We start from the raw sequence: 19,783 nt of genomic DNA, 5'->3' as shown, positions 1-19,783 counted from the left end.
ACACCCCTGACATTAACATTTCTTATTGCTTAAATTATGATTTTATTACATTTTCCTTAGGAATGGTGGTTCTCTAGGATTTGGGAGTACTGGGGGGATTTTCTGAGAAACTCTGAAACCTTAGTCAAGGCCAATTGTAGTTACGTCAATATTTGTAAAGATTTTGTATTTTCATAAACTAGGTACAACACTTTATAACTATATAATCATACTGAGTGATTGTTATTCAAATCTTCTATTCCTTGTATCGTTTTTTGGTTCACATGATCCGCTAATTTCAATGGAGGATTAGTTAAGTAAAAAGGAAAATGTGAGGCGCTTCGGTGGCTCAGTCAGTTAAGCGTCCAACTCTTGATTTTGGCTCAGGTCATGATTTTGCGGTTCATGAGTTCAGGCCCTGCATCGGGCTCTGTGGGCTCAGCACAGAGCCTGCTTGGGATTCTCTGTCTCCTCTCTCTCTGCCCCTCCCCCGCTTATGTTTGCTCACTCTCAAAAATAAACTTAAAAAAAAAGAGAGAATGTGACAAATCCATTATCTATATTACAGACTTTAGCAGTTTGTTTTATAGGTTTCAAATTGATAAAGACCCATTATTCACATTATCTTTTGGCTGACATATTTTATCTCTATAAAATACTCTTCATCCTGTTGAATGCTTTTCACCTTGAATTTAATTTTGTCTCCTATTAACAGTGATATTAATTAATCTGCCTTCTATTGTTAGCATTTATGGTTATACTTTCCATTCCTTTATTTTCATCTCTTTTGTTTTATGGCATCTCTTATAGCAGCAGATAGCTAGAATTTCATCTTTTTATGCCACCCGAGAGTGTTTCTTTTAATAAGGAGATTTGGCGTGTATACCTTTTCTGTGATTGCTGACTTGTTCATAGTTCTTCCTCTTTTCTGCCTTATGTTACGATGATCAAATTTTCGTTGTATTCATTGTATTTCACTGTATTTTTCACCTGTTTTTATATTTCCTATATCCCATATAATTAAACACATAAAACACATATTAGTCTTCTAACAATATGCGGAATTCACAAGCCTTCACTCGTACAAAGAAAAAAATACTCAACGTTACTTCCTATCTCCTCTTCCTTGTGCCTCTTCTAGCACTAAAATCCTCTATATTAATTTGATCATGCTTATTCTTAATTTTTAGAAAAGAGAAAAGTCTATCACATACCTGACTATACATGTCACTATATTCTTTGTTCACAACTGTTCTAATACCTACTCCCTTCCTTTTTCTTGGATTCATTCTTTGTTTGGTCGGAGTTCATTTGGTGTTAATTTTTTTTTTTTCAGTAAGGATCTTAGAACTCACACAGAAGTGATAAAGTTGGCTCTGCAGCCAGCTTTTCTGAAGGATGGAGGGGAGGTGCACACATGTCCCCCCAGGTATACCAGGTCACAGTGATGAGATAACTAAGGGAAACTAGTTTATAAAAGAGACATTAGTCAACTCTCACCTTTTACTAATTATTAATTACATATTGTGAAAGCTAGAAGCTGTCCCTGACATCCAGGAGCTAGTCTAGCACTCAGAGCTAGGCCTTGGTGTTCTCCTGGTGAAAGCAATTCACACAGTATCAACATCAAAAGAGTCACCCTGGGGCTGTGATGGATATTGACAAAAATAAGACCCCCTCATTAACATGTCTGAGCAAAAAAAGATACATGAACCTGTCTAAACCACCAAAGTGACCAAACACCCCCAAATTCCTACCTGATTTGTGTGACAGTGCTTCTTTATCAATTACATTACAATTGCAATTAACGACTCAGGTCTTCCCTCCTTTTAAATAAAATAAAGATACCTAATCACAATCACCCCTGCCTCCTGATAACGTTCAACCCAGAATGAAGCCCCGTTTCCGCAAAGTCTCCTGCAGTCACCTGACACAGGCCCAAATCTTAGCATGTTCTGACATCTTCTTACCAAGGTGGCCCACAGCTCCCCCAAGATGCAGCTAAGAAGTTTAGAATTCATTTTATAAGCAATGGGAAATAATACCCTTTTAGAATAGGGTAGTGACATGATGAAAGCCGTGCTTTAGAAAATGAAATCCAACAAAACATGTAAGATAACTGACAGAAAAAGACAGTTGGTGAAGACAGCAATGAAGCCATTCGAGTATGCCAGGGGATGACAAGGAGACAGAAGCCATAATGCAAGTGGAATGTGAGGAATACCTATCGGAAGGTGGTGGCAGTGGGAATGAAAAAGTTAATGTGTGCTGGGACATCCACAGGAAGAACGGACAGTGGTAGAAATATTGATACGGTCTTAACCATCAGCATGATTTAACATTCAGTAGGCAAGGATTCTCTCAGATCAGATTTCCCATAAAATATTCAGTCTTATTCTGAACAAAATAGATAGGGGATTTTTGTATCTATAAGTTCACTTCATTAGCATAAGATAGAAAGTTATGAATAGGATGACTTTCAATTCACCTTACTTGGATTATAAAATGTGAAGTTGGATTTAAGCCTACCATATGGATAAGGGATCGATTTAGCCCTTAAGTGTCTTTTGCAAGCTCCCATGAAGGGCATTAGAAGTTTTGTGAGCACATTAGAAGGCAAACTTGGGGCCTAAGTGTGCATATTCAGCAGACCTGCCTAGATCCTCCATTCTTAGAAAACTAAAATAGATGAAGATGTGCCTCTTAGGACCTAATCACACTATTATTCAAATGGAAATAAAAGAGATGCATGGTTCCGATGGTGGAAATGAAGTAAACTTCCCAACATTTCAATCGACAGGCTGAGCTCAAGGTAGTGCTTGGCAGTTTAGGAATAGGAAGGTCCTGTTTTGGAATGAGCTTGGTTCCAAGAGCTTTTTCAACTAGTTTTTTAAAGAACTAAGCATCCCCCCCCCCCCACCCATCCCCTAGAAATATTGGAAACAGTACGTAGGAGCAGAGCACTGCCTGGAAAGATCACAAAAACCCACATACCCTACAGTAAGTTTAAGTGTGGTACTAACCCAGTGTTGGGACTGGAAAAGGATAGCACTCATCTATGATGAAAATCAGAGAAAATCAACTTATTTCCTCAGTTTTTCTTTCACCTACCCTAGGCAAAATGTACATCTTGGTAGAAGGAAACAGAAGTCAACACTGGCCAAATCTTGCTCTCTGAACTGAACTTTACCCACCCCCCCCTTAACTCCAGGGCTTATCACCCCCCACGCTAGCCAGATATTCCTGACCTTCCAACTATATCATGCCTCTCAATGACCTATTTTTCCCCAGCCCCCCTGGACCCCCAAATCTCAAGACCAAGATTTGGCTGCATCATTTATGGTCTTAGGGACTTCAGGTAATTTACTCAACCCTCCATCTGTAAAATGAGGAGGATATACCCCTCATAGGGCTGATCTGAAAGTTAGATTAAAAAATGCATATAATAGGGGCGCCTGGGTGGCTCAGTCGGTTTAGCGTCCGACTTCGGCTCAGGTCACGATCTCGTGGTCCATGAGTTCGAGCCCTGCGTCGGGCTCTGTGCTGACTGCTCAGAGCCTGGAGCCTGTTTCAGATTCTGTGTCTCCCTCTCTCTCTCTGACCCTCCCCCGTTCATGCTGTCTCTCTCTGTCTCAAAAATAAATAAACGCTAAAAAAAATTAAAAAATAAATAAATAAAAAATAAAAAATGCATATAATATACCTAATACTCCTGATACTCCAGAGGCTCTCAGCAATACAGCAGCTTTTATTATTATTTTGCTTATTTCAAAGAGCCAAGCATTTTGTATTTAAAAAAAAAACTGTGCAAATGTATAATCTATTACTTTAAATGGTTATTAGATATGAATTAACATTTCAAATGTTTGGAAGATACCCAATTGTTAGCTCTCCAGCATATCCTTAAGAGAACCTTGTTTTTTCCTAAGACCCACACACAAAATGTATCCCATTGCTCCCACCCTATGTGAGCCCCCGCCACTGGTTAAATAGGCTCAAAATTCAAACTTGTCTCTATATATGTAAAAAACATAATTAGAAAAACGACTAGAACCCCCCAAATCAGCTACCATTCAAATTTTTAAATGTGGAGATGTATTTACTCTGTGTTTTAAATCACCTATATCCCAACATCCTCCCTTTGATATTTTTTATTTTTTTTATTTTTTATTTTTTTTTCAACGTTTTTTATTTATTTTTGGGACAGAGAGAGACAGAGCATGAACGGGGGAGGGTCAGAGAGAGAGGGAGACACAGAATCGGAAACAGGCTCCAGGCTCCGAGCCATCAGCCCAGAGCCCGACGCGGGGCTCGAACTCACAGACCGCGAGATCGTGACCTGGCTGAAGTCGGACGCTTAACCGACTGCGCCACCCAGGCGCCCCCCTTTGATATTTTTTAAAAAGCACAATCAAAAGTTTATTAACTATCACCTCAAACCCACCAGTAATAATGATTAATAGAAAAGGCCTTCCTGAAAAGTGCCACATTTGACTTTTTATAGGTAGTTACAGAGAGTAAAAATAATGGGGGAAACTACACCAAGGTTAGATGCCTATTTTTGCCCTTTGCTTTTCATGCTCAAGAATCCTAGAACTAATTCTAAATTGTGAAATGAATCTGTCCCCAGCCAGGGTAGCAGACTTAATGCACCATTAATCTGGTCTGCTCTCAGCTGCCAATTGAAATAGTCACAGTCCTTCGATTTTTAAGGAAAAGACCGTACTGCAGAAGTACATTCCAGAGGTCTTTTCACAAAAGCCATCCTGTGTGCTCCATCTGCACACGCAATCTGCTTGTGTATTTCCAGCCAGCTTGCATGGGCAGATTAATGCGTACAATTAGAAAGCAACCTCACAGGCATTCAATAAACTGCCTTCATTATTACACTCAGGAGAGTCCCTTTGGATGTCAATAAAAGCCTAGTTTTCTGCCTGTTAGCTAAATAATTGACAACACTAAAAATAATCAGAAGCAAATGAACGAAGTCAGGAATAAGGTGTTAAGAAAGAGCACATTAAGATTCTCATGGTGGTGCCCCAGGATACTATCGTGAGCTTTTTCTCCAGCAGCTTAGATTTATAGTCTGCTCGAGTCCATGGATGCACTCCTCTACAACACACACACACACACACACACACACACACACACACACACACACACACACACACATACCACCATTCCTGGTCTGCTATTTGAACCACATATCACAGCATGCTGAAACTAGCAAGGACATGAGGTATTGACGGGTTTCAAAGAATTTTAGCTGTGTTCTATTTTGTGTTCCTTGGTTTGACAGCTTCAGGATAATGTAAATTTTTTGGTGCGGGAAGGGCGCATTGGGGAATGGAGAGTAGCCTGGTTGGTCTGGTGAAATCTTTGTGCTATTAAAATTCTAACAGTTTGGGACGCCTGGGTGGCTCAGACGGCTGAGCGTTCAACTTCGGCTCAAGTCATGATCTCACAGTTCGTGGGTTTGAGCCCCACCTCAGGCTCTGTGCTGATAGCTCAGAGCCTGGAGCCTGCTTCAGATTCTGGGTCTCCCTCTTTCTGCCCCTCCCCCGCTCACGCTCTGTCTCACTCTGTTTCTCAAAAATAAATAATAAATGTAAAAAAAATTTAAAAAACAATCCTAACAGTTCTCCTAGACAATTTTTGTACCATAAAAAATCGATTATAAGAAGGTATGATAAAGGCTTGTTATACAGAGGGTCCATGTTTTCCAAGGAGTCCCTTTCATATTTCTAGCTATATAATGATCATTCATTTCATGAGCTATTAGTCTTTTAATTTCAAAAGTAGTTCAAAACAAAATACTCTTCAAAAAAAAAACCCTCACATTATTTTTTACTTTTCTCAATACGCTTTAAAAATCAATTTGAGATACTTCTCATTTTTGCTCAACTCCTTTTTCCTGGTTAACTGGGACTTTCGTGATAAGCAGAAGAAAGAGCAAGAGTGAAATGTGCGTGTAATTGAATTCAGCTCCACTGATGGTATAGGAGGCGGCTAAGGGTAAAACTTTTTTCTTCAGAGAAAAAGGGTGATTGATCTCCAGTGTTTAGTAAAACACACCTCAAGAATCTGGAAGACAGGGCGTCTGGGTGGCTCAATCAGTTAAGCGTCCGACTTCAGCTCGGGTCATGATCTCACAGTTCGTGAATTTGAGCCCCGCACGGGTATCTCTGCTGCCAGAGCAGAACCTGCTTTGGATCCTTTGTCTCCCTCTCTCTGCCCCTCCCCTGTGCACACAGGAGGTGGGGGGGGAGGGGGCTTCTCTCTCTCTCTCCCCCCTTCCCCTCTCCCTCTTTCCACCTCTCTGTCTCTCAAAAATAAAAATAAAAAAAGCTGGATTATGAAAGAAAGGTGACTGAGTATCACAACCTCCCATGTCCTTTCAGACTCTGAGAACCTCTTATTCTACACTTTACCATGTTTAAAACTCTCCAGAGAATGGGTTTGTTCAACTTCCTTGTCCTGTACTTAAGACCCCTCGTTGGCAAGCAGGCCTTCCCTTCTCCAGCCTAAAACTAGAATGACACGGGGATAAATACATTTGTTCTTATTGTGTCTCTAGGCTACAACTGTACCCTTATTGCCTTCAACTCCTCTGGTTGGCCTAGAAATACACTCATCCATCCTCTAAGCAATGAAGGGAAAGGCAATAATACACCCTTAATCTATTGCCTCCCTCCTGCCAGCTCTAAGACAGTTCATCTTTCCTGGTGTTTAGCTTCCCACTAGCTCCCTCACCCCCATGCCTATCTTAGAAGAACAGCGGGGAAAGACATGCTATGGAATCAATGACTCAGATGAGGGCAATGCCTATTTTAACTTTAAAAAGATGACGTTACTCATTGGCACTTGTCCCCAACCCACCCCATCTCCCATTTTGTGGCCTGGGTAGCAGAGGCCAAGTAACCTAATTTGCCAAGAAGCAAAGTAAAGCCCTGAGAAACTTCTTCCCACTCCTCTCTCTGAGACTCAAAGCAAGGAGCAGCTGCTGAGGATAGAGGCAGGATAATTGCGGCACGAGGAGAAAAACAGAGGACCCTGTACTTAGAAGAGCAACACGTGTTAGGGCATCACATATGCTCACACCCACATTAGAATGATCTGAAATTCTGAAAATGAGGTACAATAATGGGAAGAGAGAACAGGAGGAAGTCAGATGATAATCCATCTGAAAGTGGAAGCCAATTGCCAATTCTGGGTGGGACCAGAATCACTACCCAGTCTCTACAAAATATAAGTTGTCTCATCCATTCAACAAGGACTCCTGTAAGTTTCATTTCTGTCTCCATAGAATTCAGGTACTTTTAAGCCATTTATGTAAACTATTTTATTTCATCCTTACAAATGGCTTATGGGAGAGATACTGGCATCCCTATTTTTTTATTTATTTTTTATTTTTTATTTATTTTTAATATATGAAATTTATTGTCAAATTGGTTTCCATACAACACCCAGTGCTCATCCCAAAAGATGCCCTCTTCAATGCCCATCACCTCCCCTCCCCTCCCTCATACCCCCCATCAACCCTCAGTTTGTTCTCAGTTTTTAAGAGTCTCTTATGCTTTGGCTCTCTCCCACTCTAACCTCTTTTTTTTTTTCCTTCCCCTCCCCAATGGGTTTCTGTTACGTTTCTCAGGATCCACATAAGAGTGAAACCATATGGTATCTGTCTTTCTCTGTATGGCTTATTTCACTTAGCATCACACTCTCCAGTTCCATCCACATTGCTACAAAGGGCCATATTTCATTCTTTCTCATTGCCACGTAGTACTCCATTGTGTATATAAACCACAATTTCTTTATCCATTCATCAGTTGATGGACATTTAGGCTCTTTCCATAATTTGGCTATTGTTGAGAGTGCTTCTTTTCAAATATTATCTTCCTTATATCAGTGTTTTGAAAGTCAACATTATCAGAAGTACCTTGGATTGCCAAAGAATCAGCCCTCCAAGTTATTTAGAATCAAGGATTTCTCAAATTTAGCAGTATTATTTCAAATCAATGAAGAATACTCTGGTGGGTACAGAGGTATCCAAACTCAAACCTTACATAATGACAGAGTTCAATTATATAATTAATATAACAGCCCATAATCCAATACCAGAGGTCTTGGAAAGTTACCTAGAATTCAAAAGCAGAGTAAACAATGTCTATAAACGTACAAAGTTCTGAAGATACAAACTTACTACTGCTGGTGCTCTCTAAATGCTTCTCTTCTGAGGTTTTCTTGAAGTCTTTTTTTCTCCTCTAGTTTATTGCTCTGAAATTGCAAGTATCAAAATGCAATCTATTAGGGAAACTTGAGGCAGAATCGTGGTATTAAAGTTACCCAAGGTCCCAAATCCTTAGGTTCAAGTGGCCTCAGTTATTCAATTTGGTACCTACCAGGACTTCCAAGATGTGCCCTTTCTTTTTCTTTTTCTTTTTTTTTTAGTATGAAATTTATTGTCAAATTGGTTTCCATACAGCACCCAGTGCTCATCCCCACAGTTGCCCTCCTCCACACCTATCACCCACTTTCCCCTCCCTCCCACCCCTCTTCCCCCATCAACCCTCAGTTTATTCTCAGTTTTTAAGAGTCTCTTATGGTTTGCTCCCAGATGTGCTCTTTCGACCCATCATCACTATTTATTGAAAGCGAGGAGTCCCAAGTTCCTTCCATGGTTCCCCTCTCCCAACTTGATTGGTATAATCACAGAATCAGTATTCACATTTTCATTCTTTACTTCAAATGATAGCAACATTTATATTTTAAGAAGTGTTTTCAAGATGTTTTAAGGGAAACATGAAATTTCCACACCAAGTATGTTAAATGAAAATTATAAGCAATGGTTAAGTAGTTCATAAAAAATTTATACATATAAACCCACATCCCACTAAAGCATTCGGAAAAAGATTTTCAGTAAGCCAACTCAAGTCCCTTCTGACTCAGAATCATATACTTAAAGCTGTTGAGAGACTGAACAGCAAATGTCATAAAAAATGGAATGGAAAAGAGTTCTTTTTTTTAATTAGTTGTTTGGAGAATCTAGAAACAAAGGACTTCATATTTGAGATTACAGTCACCAAGGCTCTGGCATATTTTAATCCAATTTAAATAATCCTGGAGCTTTTTGTTCACTATGACATAAACTGTTGTGTTTTTTTTTAAAACTTGCCTATGAAAAACAAGTAAAGTTCTTAGAAAACAAGCTTAATGGGGAGTTGAAACAAATTCTACAACACAGGAGAGACTTGAACTTTTAAATGAATCCAAGGGAGACAGCAAGCAGCTGGGTTTGCTTTAATAAAAGGAATTGGATTTTCCTGGCAGGAAGACCTGTGAAAAGGGAATAATGGAACTCATCATTTCTAAACCCTGACATTAGTTTGGCTCCCATCTTTCAAAGAGGGGGGAAAACAGTTCATATTGTTCATTTCCATGAAAAGTCTTCATTCACACAGAACCATTTACTGGTCCCATTTTGAAAAGTGAAACAGAGGATTTCAGTTTCAGGAAAAAAAAAAAAAACATAAACGAAATTTACTGCCAAAGGAACCAATTAGAATACAAAGCAATTGGATTATTAATTAAACAAGTTCTAGGAAGCAAACAAATAGAGAATTGTGAAAATAAATCAACAGGATCTCAACCTAGAAAAAAATCCTGACTCATGAGACCAAAATGGTGGACTGTGAGGAGCCCCTACATCTCTGGAAAAAAGTGGGGGCAGTAAAAGACAGTAAGCAAGCAGTAGGTATTCATTAGACTACTGTTAGAAATGCTACTTCAAAAATGGCAAGAAAACCACACAAGGATCTGGAGACCGGGGCTCCTTTAGCAAGGTCACAAAATGGAAACTCAGTTTTAATCTTGTCACTAATAGATTAGCATTGAATTCAACTCATGAATAACTGATAACCTTTAACTCATGAGTTATTCAGTAGCTAAATTCTGTCCAACAAAGGTCTGTTTATCTCTCAGAGGTTGATGGAGAAGTACTGCAAAATACCAGAGTATCTGCAAAAAAAAATTATATTCAATACCTAACAACGTAGGAGCTGTTTTAGTATAATAATCCAAATACTTAAGTTTGGTCATACTGTTTAGGTCTTTTCATTTTGCACAGAGTTAAGAAGTCATCCAACCATACTTATACATATATACACAAGTATAAAATGTCTAGAAGCATGGGGTCTAAAAGAAAAAATTTTGTAACCAGCTCTAGATTCATCCTCACTGAGTGACCTTAAACAAATCATTTAATATTACCAAATCTCATTTGCTCAAACATTTATCAAATGCCTATTATATGCTTGGTCCTATGTTAGATGCTGAGAATACATATGAGCAGAGTAGTGCCTCTTATGGAAAATTTCAGAGGCTGGCTGGGAACGCAGACAAGGAACCAACGATGACAGTCTGTAAAATATGTTGGAGGATTAGAGGTTTGCAAATAATATGAACAGAGAAAAAGCACGGAAGTAGGTACTCTTTCAACAGTTCCATGAACATTCATTCAGTGTCTACTAAGTGGCAGACCCCACCCTGGGCACAGGAGCCAAGTTGAGTGACATTCAGAATGTAGTTTCTAACCCCTAGGTTCATGATGAACTCTGTGTTAAGAGTATGCTCATTTCTACAGAGAGTGGGCTCATCCATAGCTTTGTTCAGATTCACCAAGGGGTTAATGACCAAATTAAAGGATATGAACCATGGTCTAACGAGAGGTAGAAATTCTAGACAAATCTAAGCAAGTTTTCCAGGAGGAGGAAGAGGTGATGGGAACAGGGCTTAACTTAACTCCATTGTACAGATTGCTCACTACCCATGGGGCCGGCAAAGGGATTGGGGAGGCTAAAGGAGGGCTGGCATTCAGCTCACCAAACCCTAGATCCCAGCACAGGGTGCTTCAGCGCAGCACAAGTATCTTTTTCTATGTTCCACAAAAGTACTATCAATCACCAACCTGAGCACCCACAGAACTGACCACCTGGATGAAGAATCTGCCTGTAATTTGCACAAAGGCAATGATGGGCTAGTGGTGGCCCCGGAGAGGGAAGGGATATTCCCATAACTTACAATTTTTTCAATACACAAAGGCATGAGAGAATTAGCCAATTTAAGGAAGCCTGGAGCAGCTCATGGATAAATTAAAAGGTGTTCGTAGTGACACGGTGGACGATAAGGTTGAGGAAAAGGGAAGGGGTGGTTACAAAAGAATTTATATGCCAAGTGAAGGAGTTTGGGCTTCAGTAAAGGCAATGATGAGCCATTATGTTATTTTAAGCAGGACAGTAAGCAGCTCACTCTGGAAGCAGTGTAGACAAGTGAGCTGCAGAAAGCACCACAAACATAAAAACCAATGGAGCGGTTCTCACGGTAATCGGCCCATAAATTAGGAGTCCCAAATTAAGGCAACAGGGACAGAGAAGGACGGGCAAATTCCAGAAACATTCAGGGGCCAGATATAATAGGACAGGGGGAAAAGAAGAGGAGGTGGACTACATCCATAGAGAATGGGTGAGGCAAGGGGGAATGGTACAGGGTGGCCATTAAGAGCATCAGAATGAACAGAAGTTTCATTTTGAACTTACTGGATTTGAGCTCTACTTGGGGAACATCTGGAAAGAACTATCGAGCATACGGTATAATACATGGTTCTGGGACTCAGGAATATGGGCTAGAGATACAGATTTCAAAAATCGCCAGCACAAGCAATAACTAATCCTTAAATGTGTAAAAGTGAGGACTTTTACCTAAGACTATGGTGGCACAGGCACAGGGATGAGAGACGGCCCCACAGGTGGCACCTGGATAGAACATCAGTAGCAGAAAAACACGAGGGAAACGGATCTGGAAATCCAGAGGGGTGGAATTCGAAGGACAGAGTACTTAACAGTTATGATATTACGAAGAGTTTAAGTAAGGTAGGAATTAAAGAGTCTCCATTGTTGTTGGTGGTGGTGGTTTTTTCAATTAAGAGCACCTCTGGTGTTCTTAGCTAGATCAGTACCGTGGAGTACTAGAGACAGAAGTCAAACTCAGTCCACCAAGGGACAATTAGAGGGGAGAACACAAAGACAGCAGGTTCCTAGGCCAGCTGCGCTCAGCATCAGCTAAGGGACATTTTTTTTTTTAAACACGAGATTCTTTGGTTCAGGTGATTGCTAGAAGTCAGTTCACAGACTGGCACTTGGGAACCAAATGTGGTAGAAAGGCCTTCAAGCAGCTGAACCACGATGCGTGGCACAGAGGAGTTGAAAGGAAACCAGAACAGGGAGAGATACTTTGTTTTTAAAAGAAGAGATTTGAGCAGGATTTTACACCAAGAGACTGAGGGAGTGGGGGTGGGACAGGGACAAAACAGGACAAAAGGAGGCTTAACCGATGGGGCAGCAAGGTTCCTGAGGAGATGAAAGAGGAGAAAACAAACACAGGTGGAAGCATCTATCGTAGCAATGAAGAAAACACTTTCTTTTTTCTCCTGAGATGGGAAAGGAGTAAAAACAGCGAAGGAAGAGTAAAGGAAACAGGAAGATAAAGGTGCTTATGCCTGATGGACTTTTTTGCCTAGCAAGTGAGAAAGGAGATCGTGAGCTGAAAATGAAAGAAGACAGTAAGAAGAACATGAGGAGAGGAAGATCTTGGTACTTAGGGGTGGGCCAGGAATGCAGAGTAGGTATTGTTAGAGACCCAGCTGAGCGGGAAGCCCACAAATCTGGTGGGGCAAAATTACAACACACACACACACACACACACACACACACACACACACACACACATCATGTGTGTTTGTTTCTCGCCAGCAACCTCGTTCGTGTAGGTTTAGTAAAAATGAAAAAATGGAACCAATTCATATGTAACACAAGAATAATTCTTGGCCTTCCACAAAACAGCTTGATACAACAGACTCAAATGAGATAGTGTTAAAGCACTTCTTTTCCTTTACAATGAATTAGGTTAAGGAACCCCCAGTCGGTGATTACTACGTACTAGGCGTTGTACTAAGGGCTTTGCACATACTGTATCCTCTAAGCCTTCCGGTCCACTGTATTATTACTGTACCCATTTTGCAGATAAGGGAAGTGAGGCATAGAGAAGCTAACAGCTTACCTTCTTAGTACTACCTCTATATTTCAAAGACATACATCCCAACGTTAGGGGATTAACAGGATCCTACTAGATTTTAACAATAGGCGCTAACTGCCCACACTAATTCATCCACCATGAAATGCAAAACATAGGAACCATATTTCTGGGAAATACTAGTGTTCCTTGAGATGTCAGAAATGGACATTTTTCCTAATTTATAAAGACAATATTGAAAGTGGTTCCTCAGTGTGGCTTTACCCTGCAATCTGTCTTAAACTGTTAGCCCTTGCTATTACATGCTTGCTAGAAATAGTGACACATGATTGCTTAAAAATGTGTATAAGTATGCATCTCTGCATCTACTTATTTTCTACTCGTTGGTTCCTACTTCAGTTTACAGCATGAAAATTAACTAACAAGGTTTCTCAGGGCCGGCATAAAACCCAGTGACTCCCGGTGCTCCAAATAACTATCAGCTTTATGACTTTTGGTTGAGCGGAAAAAAACAAGGAGAGTCATCAGGTGCCACTCAGATCTCGGGCTGGCTTCTGCCCTTTCTGACGTTATGAGACCCCAGGAGGTTCTGTGTATTAAGTGAAAGTATTTACAAACTAGATGCCACTGTGTAATATTATTTCAAACAGAAGTAGAACAAAGGCAGAATCAGAGTAATCCGGGAGGTAGGGAGGTTCTTTAACACGGAACCGGAAGGTTTTCATTTTGCAAGTTTGTGGGTATTATGAAAGCGGGGGGGGGGGGGGGGGGGGGGGGGGGGGGGGGGGGGGGGTTGGAGGAGGAATCGAAGTATTACCTAATTAATCAATAGGATTATGGGGGGAAACCGCAGTGGAGGTCTGCTCCCACAGTGCAGAATTGTAGGTAAAAGGCTTTCTGGGAGGATTATGAAAATCTGTCTACTTATGTTGCAGGATCCAGTGGCAAAGAAAGTACTTATACCCCTGTATGTGTAGTCGTATGTACAAAGTACTCGTACACTGCTTTTATGTAACGACTTCCTTTCACTCTGACGTTCTAATTTTCGAGGTATTCTGTTTCATGGAATTCCAGGAAGAGAAATGAAAACATCATTATGAAGCCGCATTTGCCAAAACTTAGTGGCTTCAAAAAACACGAGTTTACTAATAATCTTACAGCTCTGGAGGTCAGAAGTCCAAGATGGTCTCACTGGGTTAAAATCAAGGCGTCAGCGGGACTGCTTTCCTTCTGGAGGCTCCAGGGGAGAATCTCTGTCCTTGCCTCTTCTAGCTTCTTGAGGTCATCTACATTCCTTGGCTCATGGTCCCTTCCCTCTATTTCAAAGCCAGCAGCGGCAGGCCAAATCTCCCCCTGCTAACATCTCTTCACGCTCTCAATCTCCTGCCCCCCTCTTCCAAGTTAAGGACCCTTGTGATTACACTGGACCCACCTGGAGAGTGCAGAGCTCCACCTGGAGGTAAGTTGATTAGCAACCTTAATTCCACCTGCAAATGTAATCCCTCCACTCTGCCACGTAACGTAACATAGTCCTAGGTTCCAGGGATTAGAACAGAGGGGCAGGGGAGGGGTCATTACTCTGCCTACCACATGGGCTATAATCTAGTTTTAAGTCAATAAGTATCAGACATATAATATGCCAGATACTTCATGAAACTGTTGCCCTCCTTAGCCCCCAGGCACTTGGCTTTGGAATGTGTGTGGTGGGGGGAGGTGAGCGAGGCCCTCTCTCGCTTAGGGCCAAGCAGGGGTATACTGATAAACTCAGCAACCTCCTCTAGCAAAGAGGAGGAGGGGAAAGTTGATTTGTAGCGTTTACTGATTTCCGTAGTGAAAATACTCCCAACAGGGAGGGTTTCAAGCTACCACAGTGAAGTCAACTAGTTTACAAAAATCCTGAAAACGTAACAATCCACTCTCACAGGTGGATTTGAGGAGGCTCTCGTACACCAGGGGAAGAATACATAACATCAACCTAGTCTAGGACTTGGAATAAAAGTTTGACTAACGTATCCTAGTGCCCTTTCCAAGTTTCCCCTTCACCTATAGAGCTAACTCTTCCTGAACCCATTGACAAGATCGGATACTAAAGGGCTGGCTGCCTTTCACAACCTTCTGCTTATTAAAGATCAAAGAACACCCCCATGTGCTAGCAGAGAATAGTCTACTTGACCCTCACTCACACACAGGTGGTAAGCAATTAGAGGCCCAGGGTTGGGGGGGAGGTGACCCCTCTTGGGAGAGGGGAAAACTGAAGGGCAACAGGGTTAAGACAAGAGGCCAAGCTAGGGGTTCTCGGGTGGCAACAGGCTGCTCAGCTTCTACTTGACTCGGAGTTCCTGGACAGTAGCCATTCGCCTGGGGAGGAGGGCGGTATTTTGCAGGCTGGTGTCCATATGTGTGTTTGCCATGCATTTTAAAGAATAAATGCTCCATAAGCACAGCCATTATTGCTTCCCTTGGCCATTTTCACACTGGCAATGTGAAGTATGCCATTTCTAGATGGCTAATGTCCATTTTTCTTTTATCTGACACACGCTACTAAATAGGCTCACATTTACTATGAAAAGCCACAGATTTATGTACAATAAGAACAGCTAGGTCACGGTGGCAGCGCAGGGCAATTAACCAAAGAAATCAGGTCCGTAGAAGGACCAGGGGAGGCTGCTCCTTATCTTGTTATGTAGATTACATTAATGCTCCTCGATTTTATATGCACAAGAATAAACTGGGAAGCTTATTAAAATGCAGGTTCTGGTTCAAAGGTTTGGGGATCTCAAGATTCTGCATTTCTAACAAGTGATGCCCATGGGGCTGGTTCAAGGAACATCTTTTGAATGGGAAGGATCAACATATCAACTTTCTCTCCCCATCTCTCACTTTTGGACAAAATTATACCAATAATCATTACAATTATCACATTAGAAAAGCAAATCCAATTAAGATTTCTGTAGTTAATGATTGTTATACACCTAGTGTTATAGTACAACTTGGAAAGAGGAAAATGCTGCTTTTACTCAATGTTAAATAAGACCATTTCAGGGGCACTTGGGTGGCTCAGTTGGTTAAGACTCTGATTCTTTTTTTAAGTTTATTTACGTATTTTGAGAGAGAGAGAGAGAGAGAACCAGCAGGGGAGGGGCAGAGCGAGAGTTGGGGACATAAGTCTGACAGCAGAGAGCCTAATGCTGGGCTCATCATGATCTGAGCCAAAGTCTGACGCTTAACCAACTGAGCCACCCAAGCATCTATCTAACTCTTGATCTCAGCTGAGGTCATGAATTCCCAGCTCCTGAGTTGAGGCCCCTCGTTGGGCTCTGTGCTGACAGTGTGGAGCCTGCTTAGGATTCTGTCTCTCCCTCTCTCTGCCCCCTTTCTCTCCCCCACCCCCTCTCTCTCTCAAAATAAATAAATAAACAAGCTTAAAAAAAATGAAGACCATTTCGGCCACTAACATTTCTGAATAGTATACATTATTTGATCCCATGAAGAAATGAGCTATAAATAACCCACAAGTCAGCTAATTATGGGTATTAAATGACAACTAGTAAATGGTTTTTAGAATAAGAAGTTGCAACACAGTAGTTCTTCAGGATCTACAAGACTCTTAATTCAATTCCTGGTGATGATCTGACGATTTTCTTAGTTCCAACTGAAATGCAGAAGGACTATGTAAAGGGGCCGTCTCCTCTACAATCACAAGACCAAAGTGTGAACTTCCCTTTGAAGAAAAATTGGGAGGGGGCGGTTGGATGAAAAAGCATGGGGAACAGAGAGGTAGAAAGACAAAATCATGTTTTTAGAGATTAAAAACAAATTAGTGTCACAAAAATCTTTTCAGTGAAGGTGTAATAGCTGATCAATTGGAAACAGACTGCCAAATCAAATTTTGTGAGCAAAGTTCCTATATTCTTTTGTCTTACACCTCCAGCATCTCATTACAGTTCCGCATGCAGACGTCCAGTCTTCTCTCTACCCTAGAGCCCACATCTCTGCACTTGACAGATGTTCCCGGAGCCGTGAGGGAAGAAGAGGAGGTGGGGCTTAGTGTAGAGGCATGGCAGAGAGCTGCCCGAGATCATACAACATAACAAGACACCTTATAAAGAAAGACAGTCTGCTCACCAGCCAGGTAAACAGCAGGTAAGGCTCATACACTCTCATGTGTTTTACAGGCCATCACCTTTTGGCTTCATTAACTGTGACTGGTAAAAATATCCATTGCTTGGTAACCAGGCTTAAATTTTGACCAACACTCAATCTTTAAAAGAAAAAATGAAAGGGAAGGAGGGAGGGAGAAAGAGCTACACAGACAGACAGGCAGGAGGACAGCAAGAATAGGAAGTGCGTTTCCATGACTTATATTTGCAGCAGGTGCCATACTTGGTGGTCAGTATCATGAGCCAACCCCTCGCCCCCATACCTCCAATACTTAAAACCTACTACAGCTTAGGACCTTGTGGGAATAGGAGGAGGAAGAAGGGTGGGGGTAGAACAACACTACATTCTTCCTTCTTCTGTAGCAGAAAAGCATGTTTTAAGAGATATTTTTTGCCAAGCTCCGGAAAGAGTTATCAAAACTAAACACATCACTGTGAGCTTTATCACGTCACTAATACTGAAATGCAAATGCAAATGCAAATGCAAATGCAAATGCAAAAAAAACACTTTTTCCTGCACCGGTAAGAGAGGCATGTTCACCTATCTAACACTCACCCTGGAAAAGGCAGTGCACCGTGAATTGCTGGTGTTACTAACCGCTTTGCCTTCTGGTCAAATACACAGCCACTACTTGATCACTTGCCTGGGAGGTGAGATTGTGTGGTCACTAAGAACTCCAGCTCTGAGGGGCACCTGGGCGGCTCAGTCGGTTAAGCATCCAACTCGTGATTTCGGCTCAAGTCACGATGTCACAGTTCCCTGCGTTTGAGCTGTGCTTGTGCGTCGGGCTCTGCACCGAGAGCACAGAGCCTGCTTGGGATTCACCATCTCCCTCTCCCTCTGTCTCTCTCTCTCCTTCTCTCTCAAAAGAACTAAACAAACACAGGAAAAACAAAAACAAAAACAAAAACAAAAACCTAGCGCTGAGGCCAGTCTGCCTGTATTTGAATCCTACTTCTCCTATCTACTGGCCGTGAACCCTTGGGCAAGTTACCTACCCTCTCTGTGTCGGTTTCCTCATTTGTAAATGCAAGTAATAAGAATAATCTATACTCGTAAGGCTGTTTCGAGAATTGAACGAATTTGCATATGGGCGGTGTGCAGAAGACAGCCTGGCACACACAGGGAGCCTTCGGTCAGTGGTAGCTCACCATCCGTTCCACTATCTTACCTTCTGTCTCTGAACTGCCTTCATCTGTTGTATTCTGGCCTCTTCCACTTGCTTCTTGATTCTTACAGATTCTTCTCTCTTTAGCTAAATTGTATTGAAATTACAGAGGACAAAAAACAGTTACTATTTTTCAGTCTGAACCTCTGGAACACGAAATTATGATGAGAGACAAATTACAGTATTGTTTGTGTTCTACCTCGCCATGATGATAGGCTGGCATTTCCCACTACTAAGATCACAGAGAACTGTCAGGCTGCATCTCCTGTCCGTGACATTTCTCTCATGGTTCTTCCTTGGTCTCTGTCTCTCTGTCCTCCCACCCCACCCACCAGGTTGGGGAGGAGAGACAGCAGATGATATTTCCTTATTATAAAACTCATATGCCTCATTATTTTTAAAACGTCACTGGCATCTTCAATCTTTTCTGTACTACTTTTGTGCAAACCCACGTTCTTGGTGCAAAACCTTCAAAACGTGGCAGGGGTTGAACTATAAAAAATGAATCCCTTTGTGAAGGGTCCTGCTGACTGATGTACGGCTTGGATAAGAAGTCTAGAGAGTCGTCTCTTCATTTCTTACTTCCTGACTTCTTTGATTTTGAGAGTTTCCTTTTGTAATCGGTTTCAAGGTTTTATGCTTTTGGTAAATGTATTATTTCATGGCGACTGAAAGTGCCAGTACTCAAATTCCTTGCCAAAACTGAACTAAAAGAGATGGATTCTGACCTTTTGTTGGTATTTCGATTGCATCAGTTGGAGTTGTTGTTTCTGCCTGACTTCAGCTTCCGATTGGCTTCCACCTACGGGGAAAAAAGTCACAAAGGTGAAACATGAATATTAAGCTGAAATGTCAGCCATCAGAGACTAATTAATACATGATAAGTCTACGCCATGAGTTTCTTTAACATTTTCGTGCCCCTGGAAATGAGGATATAAACAGTTTTCTTAACAAGACATTAGAGGATGGGAATTTCTTAAAAGAGAAACATGCTCTGGACAGAGCATGGTACCATATGCCTAAAAGAAGAGGAGAATCCTACAAAGGTTTTCAGTCATGTGGGTAGTCACGTCTTCACTTAGACTGAATTTACACCTGATGGTACATGCTGAATAGTGCCGGTCTTAAATACTCTAGAACAGGGGCACCTGGGTGGCTCAGTCGGTTAAGCGGCTGACTTCGGCTCAGGTCATGATCTCGCAGTCCGTGGGTTCGAGCCCCACGTCGGGCTGTGTGCTGACAGCTCAGAGCCTGGAGCCTGTTTCGGATTCTGTGTCTCCCTCTCTCTGACCCTCCCCTGTTCATGCTCTGTCTCTCCCTGTCTCAAAAATAAATAAAATGTTAAAATAAAAAATACTCTAGAACATTCCTCCTACTTGAGGATGGCCA

At 41.5% G+C, this 19,783-nt stretch overlaps 1 protein-coding gene across 3 annotated transcripts in view; it reads right to left on the bottom strand.

Moving 5' to 3' along the window:
* The window catches only part of EPSTI1 (epithelial stromal interaction 1), a 97,679-nt gene that overhangs the window by 56,625 nt on the left and 21,271 nt on the right, over positions 1-19,783 (bottom strand). For all 3 annotated transcript variants that reach the window (XM_042977205.1, XM_042977201.1, XM_042977207.1), the window contains exons 4-6: positions 19,123-19,196; positions 18,398-18,481; positions 8,183-8,256 (exon numbers count right to left, since the gene is read on the bottom strand). In XM_042977205.1, the coding sequence (XP_042833139.1) occupies positions 8,183-8,256; positions 18,398-18,481; positions 19,123-19,196 (232 nt within the window). The remainder of the gene's footprint in view (positions 1-8,182; positions 8,257-18,397; positions 18,482-19,122; positions 19,197-19,783) is intronic.

The sequence above is a fragment of the Panthera tigris genome, chromosome A1 (assembly GCF_018350195.1).
Source record: "Panthera tigris isolate Pti1 chromosome A1, P.tigris_Pti1_mat1.1, whole genome shotgun sequence".
In the NCBI taxonomy this organism is placed as follows: Eukaryota; Metazoa; Chordata; class Mammalia; order Carnivora; family Felidae; genus Panthera; species Panthera tigris.
This window is presented reverse-complemented; position numbering and strand designations above follow the sequence as displayed.